The 15,602-nt window shown below is 42.8% G+C and overlaps 1 protein-coding gene across 2 annotated transcripts in view; it reads left to right on the top strand.

Annotated features, from left to right (window-relative positions):
* Positions 1-15,602, top strand: part of LOC138295892 (interleukin-20 receptor subunit alpha-like) — a 214,322-nt gene that overhangs the window by 80,482 nt on the left and 118,238 nt on the right. For both annotated transcript variants that reach the window (XM_069234502.1, XM_069234503.1), the window contains exon 3: positions 9,994-10,175. In XM_069234502.1, coding sequence (XP_069090603.1) covers positions 9,994-10,175 — 182 coding nt within the window. The remainder of the gene's footprint in view (positions 1-9,993; positions 10,176-15,602) is intronic.

Raw genomic sequence — 15,602 nt, 5'->3', positions numbered from 1 at the left:
TAGTACTACAGTAGTACTACTCATGAACTATACTATACAATGTAATTCACAAACCTATGACTGGAGACCTCTTCCTCCACCTGCCTTTTGGCTTCTATGCAGAGGTCTACAGCATGTTGGTGAAAATGTCGGCCCATGTGGATATATGTTTTAGTAGTAAATGTGGGGGACAAAAGGTGGAGTCGATAGAAAATGTGGAATACTTACTACTAAATGGGAAAGGTTTAGATAGATTTCAGAAGTGAGTTAGAAAGGGACATTCTAGTACAAAGTCACACTCACAAAGAGTAAGGTCATTGCTATTCACAAACTACACTTCTAAAGCATTGTAAAACAGGCTCAACTGTACTGCAGTCCAGCGTTGGAGTAAGTAGAGCATCACATATGGCCAACAACTGTTAATTGAAGGCACTTCCCCAAAAAACAATGGAAGCAGGGAAATAAAATAACACCCAAAGGGACCTGATGTTAAATAAATTACTCACTATGACAATTGAATTATATATGTGTACTCTGTTTAGCATTAGAAAATTATTTAGAATTATTAATGATTTTCTAATGCTAAAAAAGATTCAACATACAACTTAAATCACTATGTATTAATACAATTAAAAGTATTAGTGAGAGCAGTATTTTTTTAAATTACAGTTTAAAAAATCTTAAAAATAAATGTATATATTTAAATTAGTTATTTAATACACATTCGATTTGATGAGTTAATGTACTCTAACATTACATTTATTAGTTATAGGTTAAAAGTAAATATTTAAAATGATTTTACATGTCATTTGACATACAAAATATATTCAGTATTAAAAAAAAAAAAAACATTAATAACTTTCCCAATATGTTCCAGTGGGAAATCTCTGCTATGATAGTGAAGATATCCGGCTATGTGTAAAAAGTTTTTTTCTAGTTACTTTACACTCCTAAATCCTGTATAGATGGGATTTCTGCCAGTTCACCCATTGCCCTGCTAATCTGCCGAATTGTGCCAAGAGTGCCTGAGCTCCCTCTAGGTCCGGCACGCGTCCAGAACAGAAGTAGATTTTCTGCATATAGGGCTATTCCGTGATGATAGTCCTTGTACCTGAGTCCCTGATACCAAGTAGCAGTTCATGCCTGGGTAGCCAATGGCTCAATAGCCAACGCAAATAGCAAGGGTGAGAGGGGGCAACCCTGTCTTGTGCCCCTCTCTACCCTATATTGCTCAGATATAGTAACCCCGGTCCTGACTCGGGCTTTAGGGTCTGTGTACAGCAGTTGCATCCATCTAATGTATCCCTCACCCAGACCCATATGCTCTAGGACTGCATATAAGTATTTCCATTCTAGGCTGTCAAATGCCTTTTCTATGTCTACTGCTAGGTTAGTTGCAGTTCTTTTGTTTGGAATGTCCGCCTCTAGTATACAGATAGCCTGGCAGATATTCTGAGCTGTGGTCTGGGTGGGGATGAACCCGGCCTGGACTGTGTGGACCAAGCAGGCCATATATGTGGGCACCTTGTTGCTAGTATGCGACTAAGGATCTTGTAATCCAAGTTAAGCATGGATAGGGGCCTGTAGGCTCTGCTGTCATTAGCCGGTTTCAGCAATGGAATTCTCAGAGTTTCTGTTATGGAGTCTGGAAGGAAATTTGTCTCTCTTATCTCGCCATATAGCTGCGCCAGCTTAGGGGCCAGTTCATTAATATACGTGGTGTAGAATTCTATTAGGAATCCCTCTGTACCTGGGATTTCCCCCGTGCTAGGCCCTTAATGGCTTCTCTGATCTCTGTCTCCTCTATTTTGCCTCCTAAAGCTTCCTTCTCTTCCTCGGTAAGGCACTGGCGTGGGAGATGTCCAAGAAATGCTCGTCTATCTTCCCCTTCCCCCGCATGATGCTTGTGTAGAGGGTGGTGTAGTTTTCTAGGAAATGGCGGTTGATCTCGTCCTGATGGTAGTGCTAATGCTAGTGTACATTGTCGCAGGGCAGTCAGGCTGCCATCTAGTGTCCCCTGCCATCTCTCTTCCCATATTGGGTTTACCCATTTCCAGCAGCACTCCTCTCTGGCTCTGTGCTGTGCTAGATTGTGATTGTCACTTCAGGGGAGCTCGTGCAGAGTTGTTCTGCGCTTCTTCCACTATCCGCAGGTCGCAAAGCACCCACCAGAATAGTTGTCGGGGGAGAGGAACCCACTTTTACTGCTTCGTCCACTCACCCCAGTGTCCTGTCCACTTGCTGCTGACTTCTAGGGGTTGTGGGGGCACAACAGCCCCCTCCAACGGCGCTCGCCCCTCTCCTCCAGGCCACACCGCGATTCGCCGGCAGCCAATATAACTATATTCATAATAAAATAAAGCATTCCTGTTAGAAATTGGGTTTCTGGCTGGCAGATGTTTGCACCCTGTCCAAGAAGGAACCACAATCCTAGTCAGGGTAACTCAGATACATGCCATAAATTAACCTATGCTCAACCCCTGGTACGTTGGCACAGAGCAGTCAGGCTTAACTTAAGAGGCAATGTATAAAGTATTTGTGCAACACTTCAAACAGTAAAACAGTGCAAACACCACAAACTCCACACCAAGCTAGAAAAACAGATTACATTTTTATAAATAAAACAAGATAAAAATGACAAAAAATCCAATAAGCAGAAGTCAAGAAATGAATTTTTAAAGAATAAATGTAAAAGTAGTGATTAGAAGCAATATGCGCCTATTGGGTTATCTGGCCACGCTGGACTAGGAGCAAGTCAAGAGTTCAGCCACCCGCAGTGGAGTGCAGGCTGGCTACAGCACCCATGGGGTACCCTCTGAGCAAAAGTACCTTAATTCTTGGCACAGCATGATGTGCGTTGATGATTCCCACACAGTTGGGGTGTCGCGCTGGATTTCTCCATGCAACTACGGCAATACATCAGTTCTGAATGTAATGCAGTGGTTCCAACTGCAGCAGTTACGAATGCAGTGTGTTGGGTTAATCTAGGCTGGAGGGGGTGATGCATCAGTCTTCTTCATGTTGTGGTGACAAAGTATTGGTTTCAAAGCAGTAGTTCCAGAGGAAATCCGGCGGTCCCGAGTGCAATGCACCGGTCCGGTCCCTGCAACAGTGGTGATGCATCGATCCCAATCTTGCAGCAGGAGATGCATCAGTTCTTATATGCACAAGGCAATGATGCACAGGTTCTAGCAGATGCAGCACTGTATACTTACTTTTAAGGGCCCTGGACTGGGTTGGCACCACTTGGCAGAGCAAGACTTGCAGCAAGCAAAGTCCAGGTGCTGTTTGTAGATGAGAGAGAATGCTTTGATGTCCCTGAGACTTCAGGACAGTAGGCAAGCCAGCAAGCCCTTGGAGTCACTTTGGTTCGGGGCTGTAGAGATGCAGGTCCAGTCCTTCTCACTCGCAGGCAAGGAGGGCAGCAGGGAGTAGGCACAACAGAGCCGGAGTCCAGCAAAGTGCAGCACAATCCAGCAGAGTGACAATCCCTTTAGTAGAACAGTATTCCTTCTTCCTGGCAGAATGTCCTCTGGTCCAGAAGTGTACTGATTTGGTGGGGTCAGAAGTCCAGTTCCTATTCCCAGTTGTGCCTTGGAAATAAGTAAGGCTTTAAAGAGAGGCACCTGAAGTGTACTGAGTCCATGCCCTTCCTTCACTGGCTTCAGATTCAATACACAGGGTTATGCAGCCCTTTGTGTGGGATCAGGACACAGCCCATTCAGATGTAAGTGTCAACCCCTCCCTCTCATCCTGCCCTGGATGGGTGATCACGATATTGATGGTCCATCCGTAAAACCTATGCTCCCTTTGTTTGTGGCTGTTTAGAGAGAATGCACAAGAGCCCAACTGTCACTGACCCAGAAGTGTATTCAGAGGCAGGCATAATGCACTAGATAATTAAAGTAAGAAAATGCCAAATTTGTAAAAGTGGCATTTTCAGAATTACAATTTAAAATCTGACTTCACCATAAGTTTTGATTTTAAATTGTGATACCAGAGACACCAAACTTGGATGTCCCATCTCTTCCGAATTGGAAATTACACTTAGAAAATGTCCTAAGGCATTCCCAATGTTATACTATTGAAGCGATAGTCCTCGCAGTAGTAAAGAGGTTTTTCACTACCTGTACATCAAAAACTTAAAAGTACACGACCAACTTTTTAAATACACTGCATCATGCCCAAGGGGCTGTCCAGGGCCTACATTAGGGGTGACTTATTTTTATTAAAAAGGAAGATTTGGGCTTGGCAAGAGGGTTAACAGGCGAGGTCAATGTGGAAGTTTAAAACTACACATGCAGTGGCAGGCCGGAGCCATGTTTAAAGGACCACTTATGTGAGTGGCACAATCAGTGCTGCAGGACCACTAGTAGCATTTAATTTACAGGACCTCTGCATAAGTAGTGCACCTTAATAGGAACTTATAAGTAAAGTAAATATGCCAGCTGTGGATAAGCCAATGTTACTGTGTTTTTAAGCAGAGAGCACATACACTTTAGCACCGGTTAGGAGTCCTCAAGTCAACAAAAGCAAATTCAGAAAAATGTGGAGGGAAAAAGGTAAAACGTTTGGGGATAAGCCGGCAGAAAGGGCCAGGTCCAACAATGACCATGTAGTGCTATCAAATAAAATGTGTCTACCGTTCAATTGTAATCATGACCTACTTCTTCAAAAAATATTCTCTCACTGCGAATGGTGACCCGCCAGAGGAGCTAGTACATGTCTCCTGGGAACCCCGATGCATGTCCTATCTGTGAGTCAAGGTTTACCACGATAGGGCTAATATACTAGAAGGCAACATAGGTAGCGCCATTAGGGCACTGAAGTCCAATCTGGGATTCTGGAAGACCCTTCCATTATCGGTAGCTGGGAGAATAGCAGTTATTAGGATGGTGGTGCTACCAAGACTCTTTTGCTATTTTGCGGTCTTGCCGCTCTGAATCCCTGTCGTGCTTTTCAGGGAGCTGAACTCCTTGATAACAGCGTTCATATGGGGGACTAGAAGATGCCGGGTGGTTCTCGCCACTCTGAAAAGACCGCGAGTGGGGGGGTCCTGGCAGTCCTGGACTTCGAATCGTATTGCCTGGCGGCCCAATTGCAGTGGCTAACTTGGTGGACAACAATTTGCAGACTCCGAACGGATGAAGAGGCCACAGCGGTTCCACCCCTCTCCAAGCTGACTGGCCTTCTCTTTCGAGTCACTGGGGTGGACCCATTGGATACCCCAGAGGTCTGGGTTCTTCATCTATGTTGGAAAAGATGCCTCCAGAAGACTAGCACAAGCCCGCCTTGCACGCCAAAGATCCCAATGACATGGCTCAAATGGATACCATATGCAGGCGACTGGAGGGGAATGGCGGCTTAGGAAGAGGCAGGGGCCATGCGGATTGTGGACCTATACAGGGATTGGAACCTGAGGCCCTTTGAGGACTTCTGACAGGAGTATAATCTCCCACATTGGCAGATAGGAGGCACAGAACCCGGACCTCACGAGACCAGCAACTACATAGTAACCTCAGATGGCACATACAGGGCCATAAACGGCTTATATGGGGCAATCTGTAGGGGAGCAATGCACCCCTTGGATGGCCTGCGAGAAAAGTGGGAGACAGACTTGGGGACCCCAATACCGGAAAAATCCTGGGAGCAGATACTGGAGAGTGTGTCGAAGGTGTCTAGAAATGCTAGGTTTCAACTCATATACTTTTATGTTTTACACAGAGCATATCTTACTCCAAGACGGCTCCGTGACCACCTCTGAGTGGCAGACGCGCAGTGTCCCCGCTGCGCGGAAGAAGCAGCAGACTTTATCCACATGATGTGGGCATGTCTGCACTTAGCTGATTACTGGAGAGCAGTGACGTCATATGTAGCGGAGATCATAGACTGCAAAACCTCTCGTACACCAGGCTACTGTCTCCTACTTTGGTTCCTGCATGCCCACAAGAACAAAGCCACTAGCAAAGCTACAAGACCTTGCATACACCCTGGCTAAAAGAGAGATAACAAAGAACCTGAAGAGGCCACTAGACCCCAACCTCCTTTGCTGAAAGAGGGAACTCAAGCGCTGGGCAAAATGTGAAAGTTTAGTGCTGCAACGAGAACTCAGACAGGGCAGGGGCTCCCCAGAAACCTTGAAAGATGAGACTAGGACACCACTTACTGAATCTAATGAGCCCGCATCATCACCCACCGCCTGAGAAGGCATTGCTCCTACAACAGGGACCTCAATTAGTCCATAGGACAAGTCGCCCACAAGCTTCAAAGTACCAGAAACATAAACAGCACAGCAGAACAATACATGCACTTGCACACCTAGCATAGAACAGACTATTGTTCGGGGAGGTGGAGCGGCAGGGGAGGGGGGAGGGAGAGGGGAAGTTAGAACGACACTACTCTACACACCATGATTATTAAATGAAAAGAGCTCTAGCAACATGTGAAGACACATTAGAATCTGGCCTACACAGAGAGCAGGGAATTCGAAATACTTGTGGACAGAAGCACCATACATACTACCTGGCCATGTAAGGTGGGGTGGATGACGCGCCTGCTTGCTAGGTGCTAAGATTGTATTCAATAAAGTAGCTGCAATTACTAATGGTTGCTGAAAGCTAACAATTGCTATGGTAACAACTGCATATATGTAGAGATATGCTAAGCTTCAGAGGAGGAATGTATTGGTGGTAAAACTTAAATAAAATCTGTTTACCAAAAAAAAATGAATATAGTTATATTAACGTTTATATATTTATTACAACCTTTTTAATATGCAACAAATGCCATGGGTCTGCCTTCTAGTTGCAGCATATATTTAATCTGAAAACTGACATTTTAGGAAAAGAAATACAGCTGAAAAGGAGAAATGCAGGTTACAAGGTGGGTGAGAGGGGAATGTTAGCAAAAAAGTCAAAGGAGAGTAGGAGATCGAGAGTCTACTAAGAGAGGGAGAGAAAGGAGTAGATGGAAAGAGTATAAAATTGCAGAGATTATAGTTTAGCGTGCTGTCAATGGTTTGGAGGGTTTTGAAACTTTGTAGTTGAATATCACCTATAGCACCTCACTGTAATGGTGAAACTAATCATATTACATCTAAACAACCGTAATAGATGTGGGCAAATCTTGAATTTTTTGTATTTGCAACCGGAAAGTACATGAGTGAGTGTCACTGAGCATTTATTTCTGCCAAGGCCAACAGAAAAAGACTAACACATAACTGAGTGAACAACTAGGTCTTGCATCTCACAGAAATTAAGTGGGGGAAGCGTGCTAGGTGAGTGGCATAGGGATGGTATAACAGAGAAGTTGAAACACCGACTTGGGCTAGACTGGCCATATGGGACAAAGAGAATATCCCTAGTAGGCTTAGATCTCAGTGACTTTTGGTTAAACAGAAGAATCTCAGTTATTTAAACTAGCAAACAATCTGGGGGAACACACTAAATTTTCTTGCTGACATGTATAGAAATGATTTCCCCCACCTTCAAATGTTCCTGCCAAGCGACAACTCAAAGTGCTTCGGGTCTGGTATGGACATATTTTTCAGCACTGCTTTCAGCTCTTATTTCGCCAATAACAGATACCAAAACCTGAAACTGTAATAATTCCTGGAGGACAACAACTTTACAATGATGGAGTGAAGTGTGTTGCTAGAGTTCACGGGGAATTCCTTTTGAATTACTGTAACTTGCAGGGGAAGACGGAGTTCTCCTGGTCCAAGGTGATTCAGCACCGTCCTTGCATAGGGGGTATACCCCCATAGATATTTTTCTGATGAATAGGTATAGCAGTGGAAATGCTTCCTTGGTGTCTCAGTTGTTCTTTTATTAAACTTTAGTCTGATTAGGAGTTGGTCATTATTTTTTGACCTGTGCGTAACCCCCTGTTTATGCACAGTTTGGAACTATGAGTTGGTAGGTATTTAACGTACCCAATAATTTAACGCATTCGATAGCTATCGGATTAGTTAAATACCTCAACCTTTGTTAAATTTCGATAGGTCAAATTTACAGCCATTTAGCATGGAAAAGCATACAGTAGTTACCGTATCACGTGGATTTTGGTGCATTGAGCACCACAATCCACATGTTGTTCCCCACTATTTTGTCATAGGTGTTATTTATCGCACCTGATAAATAACATACCCTTTGTTATAGTTAGTTATCGAGTGCAGTAAACAGCACCTAAACTGGCAACCGCCGTTGTCTTATTCACTTCAGACAGACCTGGAAAAATGGGGCTTTAATTGACATGAACAGATCAGCATAGAACCTGGAAGATACACTCAACAGTGAGGCTTAGGAAAAGTAATGTAAATGGATGACAGACTCACGTACAAGCAAAAATAGACTCTCTGGCACTGGCGGAGTTAAAGGACAACCCCACACTGGTAAATAGAACACTGCAGAAACACAGGCAGAAGGTATGTGCAATTATATTACCAAGGGCCATTGAGAAATATTGGAGGAAGAGGCTCTGGAAACACTTACATCAGTACACCAGTAAAAGGATTTTTAGGCTCTGCTTTTGCAAAAGAGTGGTAACATATAATCCTGCGAACAGGAGTTGCACAGTAATTCTTGTAGAACGGTAATTTCCAACAGAAGCTTCTCCGTTGACGCTGACGGCAATTCCTCTGTCAGAGCATCCTCTTAAAAAATTACATTTATGGAATAAATTATAGAACTACTGCTTTTCGTAGGATTATTCGTTACCTGCTATTTCTAAATTGGATACTATCTGAACTTGAAGCTGGAAATGACGCCAGGACCGGTTCTGTAAAAGTATTTGGAAGCATGAGTTGAATTGAACACAAATCATCAAGAAATAGAACTTTTAACCGTAATCAATTAGGTTCTGGTAGTAGCTGTTTTATTTACACTAGATGTGTAACCCAGAAGCGGTTATATTATCTGGGAGTTTAGTAAGGAAATGTTATGATATTGCTGATTAATGTGGAGATCACCTGCGACCTAACGGTTAGAAATCGACAGTTTTTCAAGTTCTTGCATCACAAACAGCTTCAGTTGTCTGCTGTGTCGGACCAGTTGTGACCAATACCAGGTAAAAGATTTGTCAGCCTCTTACTCATAATTGATGGCTTATTTGTCCCTCTAACTTCTCTGCTCTAAGTTAATAGTTTTCCTCCCTGGTCTTGTGTTTGTCTCACCTTGGAGCATCTGGGTTTCATCGCGTTGTGATCAGACGCCCTACATCCTTTCTCTGCTGGCGTTGGACCCTCGCAGTTCTCATGAGGGACTGTTTTAGTGTTCTCTCTCTGTTCTGCTACACCTCAAACACCCTCTTTTTATACCCCTCTCCCGCATCAACACCCAACAGCTGCTTGCTCACCTAACACCTTGTGCTTTATTTGCCACCTGCTTCTCTGTCAGCTGGCAACTATCTCTAATTTTTATTTTACCATTGTTGGCCGCAGCCTAATAGCAGGCTTCCTAGCAGCCATATTTGAATGGGTTTTCTTAAAATGTGACTGAATATATAAAAAAATCACCAACATGGCCGTCTTTGAATAACTTTTCTTATACTTTGAGCTATTCTTATCTAAGATGGCCACTGCTGGTACACGAGAATCTGCAGAAACCATTTAGGAGATTAAAAAAAACCCTAGCAAAGCCAGGAGGTTTCACATACAAAACCTTTTGGCTTTGCCAATGTTTGTTACTGTAGTTGTCTTTCAGTTTATCGGGATAAAGAGATCAGGATGTGATGCTAAATGCCACCACTGTGTAACCGGCACTTGAGTCAGCCCACAAGGACAACGCTCTGGTTCCACTTGCCTTACTAGCTCTTATATGTGACTACCTTATTATTGATGGTTTACACTGACAGCAGTCGTTCCGAGAGTCTCCTTTTCTCCTCGTATGTTCCACGCAATAGAGAAACACAATTCACAAGCCTTTGTTGTGTCTTGCACGATAGTGTCTGTAGATTATGCCCAACTATGATGCCTGATTGCATTTCCTTTTCTCTTTATTTGCAATTTGTAAACAGGTATGGCCCTGCCGAGTGGCAATACAAACTGGAGTGCACAGACATTAACAGAACCTGGTGTGATCTTACAAATGAGACCTATGACTATGAGGAACAATACTATGCAAGAGTTATGGCCACCTTGAATGGGAGTAAATGCTCAAAGTGGACACGTACAGACCGATTTAGTCCTATTACTAACAGTAAGTCAAAACTTCTTAAGCATAGATGGTTATGACTTAATATATTTGCCGAACAGCAAGCTACATTTATTTATTGAATATTCAAATATATATAATTCATCTAGCTCCTAAAAAGTCAAGTTTTGTATGCACAAATCTGTATATTATACATTAATGACATATTTTAGGAAGTTGTTCAGAATATGCTGTATATATTCTAAATTAGGATACCCTTAATGGCAAGGAAAAATAAAGGAGTGACCTCTGGGGCTGGGGAGGTAAAGGCTAGTTTGGGATACCTATTATCCACTGTGGGAGCATCACCAGGGTGTCTCACTTGCCTTGGAAAGTTCATCGAGCCTGTCACTGCTGCATGCAGTGCTGTACTGTTGATGCCTGTCCAATACGAGTTCATTTGGATACTGCATAGAAGTAGGGCTTTGAAGTGCGGCCTAGTAGGAATGGCATGCAATAGTGCTCTACAAAGGGGATCAGGTTGCCTACTGCCTGGCAATACTGCTTTGCAATGAATGGCACAGTACTTAGTGTCTGACAATTGTGCTTTACAATGCGGATCACAGCGGATGCTGCCCAGCAGTCAGTGGCATAACAAAGGCCCCGCAGGCCCGCACCGTGCTTTGCAGGGGGGAGCCTCAAGTTGCGCTATGCCACTGCCGTCAGTAGTATCTCACAGGGGGAGCTTTTGCAGATGCTGCATGCTAATGCGTCTTTTCCACGGTTCGGGCAACGAGGAAACTGACATGGGAATATGTACTTCATGTACAAGGGTGTGATCTGGATGCAGACATGTCCGAGGTTCATTACATACTAGATTAAGGGAAACACTGTCTTCAGTGCAGCACTTGCAACCTAATGGTCTCTCAGTTTGAGGCCCAGTCTTTCAAATCAAGAAGTCTAGTGTAATAGGTAAACTGAATTAGCCTTAATTCCCTGAGCATTAGAAGTCACACAGCAAGCAGCTAAAGATGCAAAGGGAGGCACTGGCCTTGGTCAACTGTGACAAACTAACATAATCCATCTGAGTACAAAAAGTACTTGTGCAATTTCCACTTGATGTACATCATCTTGTAGATTGTCTCCAGACCTCTAATGTAATGTACAGCGCTCCGTTGTTTGGCACAATAGAAATACCAGTACATATTTTGTCCTCGGTATGTATTTATATGTGTCCATTATGTCACGTACTGTGAAATGCTCTACACTGCGTAAGAGGGATGGGTCACATGACCTACTCATAATCTTCATTATACAATATAGAACATGTTAACGCTGAAATTTTACTAATGAATATTCATGTACTCTGAGTGTTAAATCAACATAGAAAATTATTTAACATAGAAAAATAATAGACGCATTTGAAAATGTGCCTATTTGAGTGGCTACCAATAATCACAAAGTGTACTTATTAACAGCTTATTAATGTAAGATGTTGAGCTTATATTTGGATTAGTATAGTGGTATGGTATATTCATGGTTATGTATTATGTATTTGCTTTATTAATCATAGGCCTTAATTTAGCGAGGTCTTGGGCTTAGTTCGACGGCCTCAAGTTGCATTGCTTAGATGAATTATAAAATGGCTTCTTAGAGAATTAAATTAGGATTTTCCACTCTATTGACCGAATGTTAGTAGCTAGAATTCTTTCCCATGAGAACTGCTTGCTAGAAAATGTTGTACTAGCTAAGGATACTTTCTATAATTCAGTGTGTGTAAAGGCGACGTTCCCAGGAGCAGACAATGGATGCACTGACTGGAGTATAAGCTGTTACAAATTTGTTACCTGACGAGCCCAACAACGGGAGCAGGTGAAGAGGAGCCAATTATTGACATGTGAACAACGGTTTAGTAAATTCTTAGATTTGAGGTTCTACTTTCATTGGACTAAACGTAAACGTTCAATTCTTTGACCAATAGCAATGTGGGAAGTAGTTTTAGGGAATCTAACTTAGCCAGACTGCATCGAGAGGAGAGAAGTTATTACGCCATTCTCCCCCGTACTTTCCTAACCGCCCTGAGAGGACAGTTATTATTCTTTCTGAATTGAACGAAGAGACATTTCCTATTTTTAACTTTAATGCTGAATTCCGATGCCTTGCTGACCGAACCGATGTCCAATTGACAAAGACTGTTGCAGCTTGCTGAACTATACTGAGCCAAGGTATAAGATGATACTGATTGCTATGCCTATTTGCTTTTGTCCTTAGGTACCAACCGCTAATTTTGATAGAGCCATAGTTAGATGTTTTCCAAATGTGTGTTGTCTAAATTGTTTTGCATAAAGTCCAAACACTCAATTCTAATCTGAAGGTTAGTTAGGCAACTCACTGATTGATGCCTGCTAAATATTAACAACAGTTGATGTCTTTTCTTTGCTGAATCTAAATGTATGCCATTTCTTTTGCACAGTTATTCCTGTTATTAATTTGTACTGTAACCTTAGAATGTGTAGTGAACCATGCTTTGCTTAAATTGAGAGTCTTTAGAAGATCTGGTCAACCTGTATTGTTTCTGTATGCTTATCATTTGATTTTGAGACTAAGGGCCAGATGTACCAAAGGATTTTACCCATTCTGTGTCTATGGGAAAAAGCTTTCGTACATATGGCCCTAAGTTACGTGACATTACCATTGTTAATATAGGGAAATAAACATTGTAACTTTTACATGAAGGTGTGGTTATTCATGGCCAAGGGGTCATGGTGTGTGGAAATTACTGACTCCTAAGATTATTGATGTTATTGATTGATATTGTTATTGATTTGTACCAGAACTGAGTTTATGGTGAGAACTAATCTAAGCGCAGTCAAAAGGTCCATCGAACCTCTAACGCGTCCCCTTATAAATTAATGACAAATAACAAAATAAGGTCAGATGCGCTAACAGTGATGGTTGGAGAGGATGTTTAGTCTCCTTAAGAGCCCATCATAAAGGCCGGGTACATGATTAGTCCCCTATAGAGAAAATAATTCTCAGAAAGTTTGGATTTTCAGATTCGATCATGCAAAGTGGAGAGAAAATGTATCCCTACATACTTAGAATGGCTTTCCCAGAACCTTGGATCTTGCAAATAATTGTTTGAGGATGTTCTCTGCATTCTAGTGACAGTTTGAATGAAATAGGTTTTACGCTTGCACAGCTTATGCAAATCACAGGTAAATTGTGATGTTTGTGAGGGTTTAGGGACTTTGTGTACTCCAAATAAGTTGTAGAAGGAGTGTGCAAACTCAGAAGTGGGAGAGTAGGGAAGTCGTCGAACTTCACAGGTGTGTGTCGCTTTGTGCTAAAAAATTGTCCTCGTGGTTGTTGGTATACAGGCCCTGCAAGGTTTAAGGACTCCGGAGTATATTGAAAAGTGCATGAGACACTTGGTTTCTGTTGTAATTTGTCTGGTTTAATAGGTCGATCAGGCGTGGTCAACGAGTCAGAGTGTGAGTCAAAGTGAGTGAAATACCTTTTTGACTGAGATCTGGCGAGTCCTATGTGCACCAGGACAGACCCACTGATCAGCTGAGAGTAGAATGTGTGGGTCGAATTTTGCTTGCGAATCTGGGAAACTGAGAAAGAAAGAGTAGCTGCTAGAGGGAAATGCCGTCAGTGAAAAATCCGTGAGGTTTCTGAAGCAATTTTGTTACAAGACCTGTAGTAAAGGGACAAATTGGGTTTTGATTTTGTTTAGTGCTCGCAATAATTTTGCATTAGTTGAGTGTGAATCTGAATTTAGGAGGACAAGATGCAAGACTTTGTCAGCCGCACTACATGTGCGAGAGACGTCACTGGATCGGCACTGGGATAGGTTGGTTAGTGACAGGGGTCGCGCACGGATTGGCGGACAACCGTGAAGCACAATTAGTTGAGAAGGTTGGTGAAGAGGATTCTGGGATTAAAAGTCACTTCCTGATTTAATTTAGAATAACATAAAGGTTGCAAAAATGAAATGTTTCAAAGCTTTATTGTGTGCCTTAAGCGGAGATATGTATATTACAACAAGTATAGGAGATATTGCACTGACAGAAGGTACACCTGCTTACATTGTAGTCAAAGAAAAGGGGGCTGCACCCTGTCTTTGGCTGAGTCAATGGCGCAAAGTGTCAGAGAAAGATGGAACTTAGCGTTCTCTGCCCATGGAACATTTAATTTGAAGAGCTTAGAGAATTTGAGGAGGGTGTTATATCAATTGAAACCTCCTCCGAGACCAGCACAGTTCGAGGCATTAGCAATCTGGGAATTAGTAGCCAGACCTCAATATCAACAGAAGTTTGAGAGGAGGATGAGAAAGGCAGAAAAGACACTAGTGGAGGCCAGATGGGATAGCGATCAGAAATTTTGGAGAACCAAGACTTTACAGGGAATTAAGTTGTTTCCTGCAATTACACAGGAGAGTGAGAGAGAAGAAAGGAAAGCTATCAAAAAGACAAACAGAAGTCCCTCTGAGAGTAGGGAGCGGAGATCAAAAGAGTCTAGGAGATCTTTAGCACTTGAGGAAGATTCAGATGATGATGAGTTTATTTTACAGTTACTGAAAAATCGTCCCCCACTGTATGCAGCACAAGAGAGGAGTCCAAGCACTTGTGTAAACCCTTTAGCACCGACACCGGTTAACATGACGATGAGTCCAGTGCAGATTAGTTTTAGCATGACACACAGCCCTATGCAGAGCAGTCTTAATCTGCCGACTACACCAACAGCTCAGAATCAGATGCTACAGCCGAATGTCGTGAGAATTTACCCTGATGTACCCATTGTGGAAACTGACACTGACCTAACAGTGCCGACAGGACAGGTTTTTCTGAAACCGACATTGGTTCAGACAGAGCCAACTCCACTTTTACTTCCTCAAGTGCAGTCACAAGCAAAGCCAAGGCACACTCCTATAATGGGGACACAGACAGATATGTCCATACTGATGAGTCAGAATACAGGAATTATGCACCCACAGAACCCGAACGTTAGACCAAGCCCAAACGCTGTATCTGTACCTGTCACCGTTGGTCCAGTCATACCTTTGTTTGCACAGGGAAAAAACAGTGCAAATGGACAGGGAGTCTGGAGTCAGAATTCAATGAGGGAAGGAATCAATGAGAATACCTGAATAGTCTCTCCTGTGGGACATACCTACAACAGAACATGATCATTGTTGGACCCTAGTCCACTTCCTTTCTTCCGAATACGGGAACAGGGTCAAACATCAGTCATAGCCTGAAATTACCGACAACGCAGTCTCCAAAACAAACTGTACAACCGTTGCCAAATGTCCAGCCGACCAACATTTCGCTGCAAGGTTTGACTGCCAAACAATTGACTGAATGGTTAGACAAGCTGAATACCCCACAGAGTGCTCCTAAGGGAGAGGAGTACTTCAACTATACTAGACTAGGGATGGAAGAGAGTAAGCTTATTGAAGGAACTATGGGTGTGAACAGACTCGAA

Source organism: Pleurodeles waltl, chromosome 5 (assembly GCF_031143425.1).
Source record: "Pleurodeles waltl isolate 20211129_DDA chromosome 5, aPleWal1.hap1.20221129, whole genome shotgun sequence".
In the NCBI taxonomy this organism is placed as follows: domain Eukaryota; kingdom Metazoa; phylum Chordata; class Amphibia; order Caudata; family Salamandridae; genus Pleurodeles; species Pleurodeles waltl.
The sequence above is the reverse complement of the archived record's forward strand: the minus strand, read 5'-3'. Positions and strand labels throughout refer to the sequence as shown.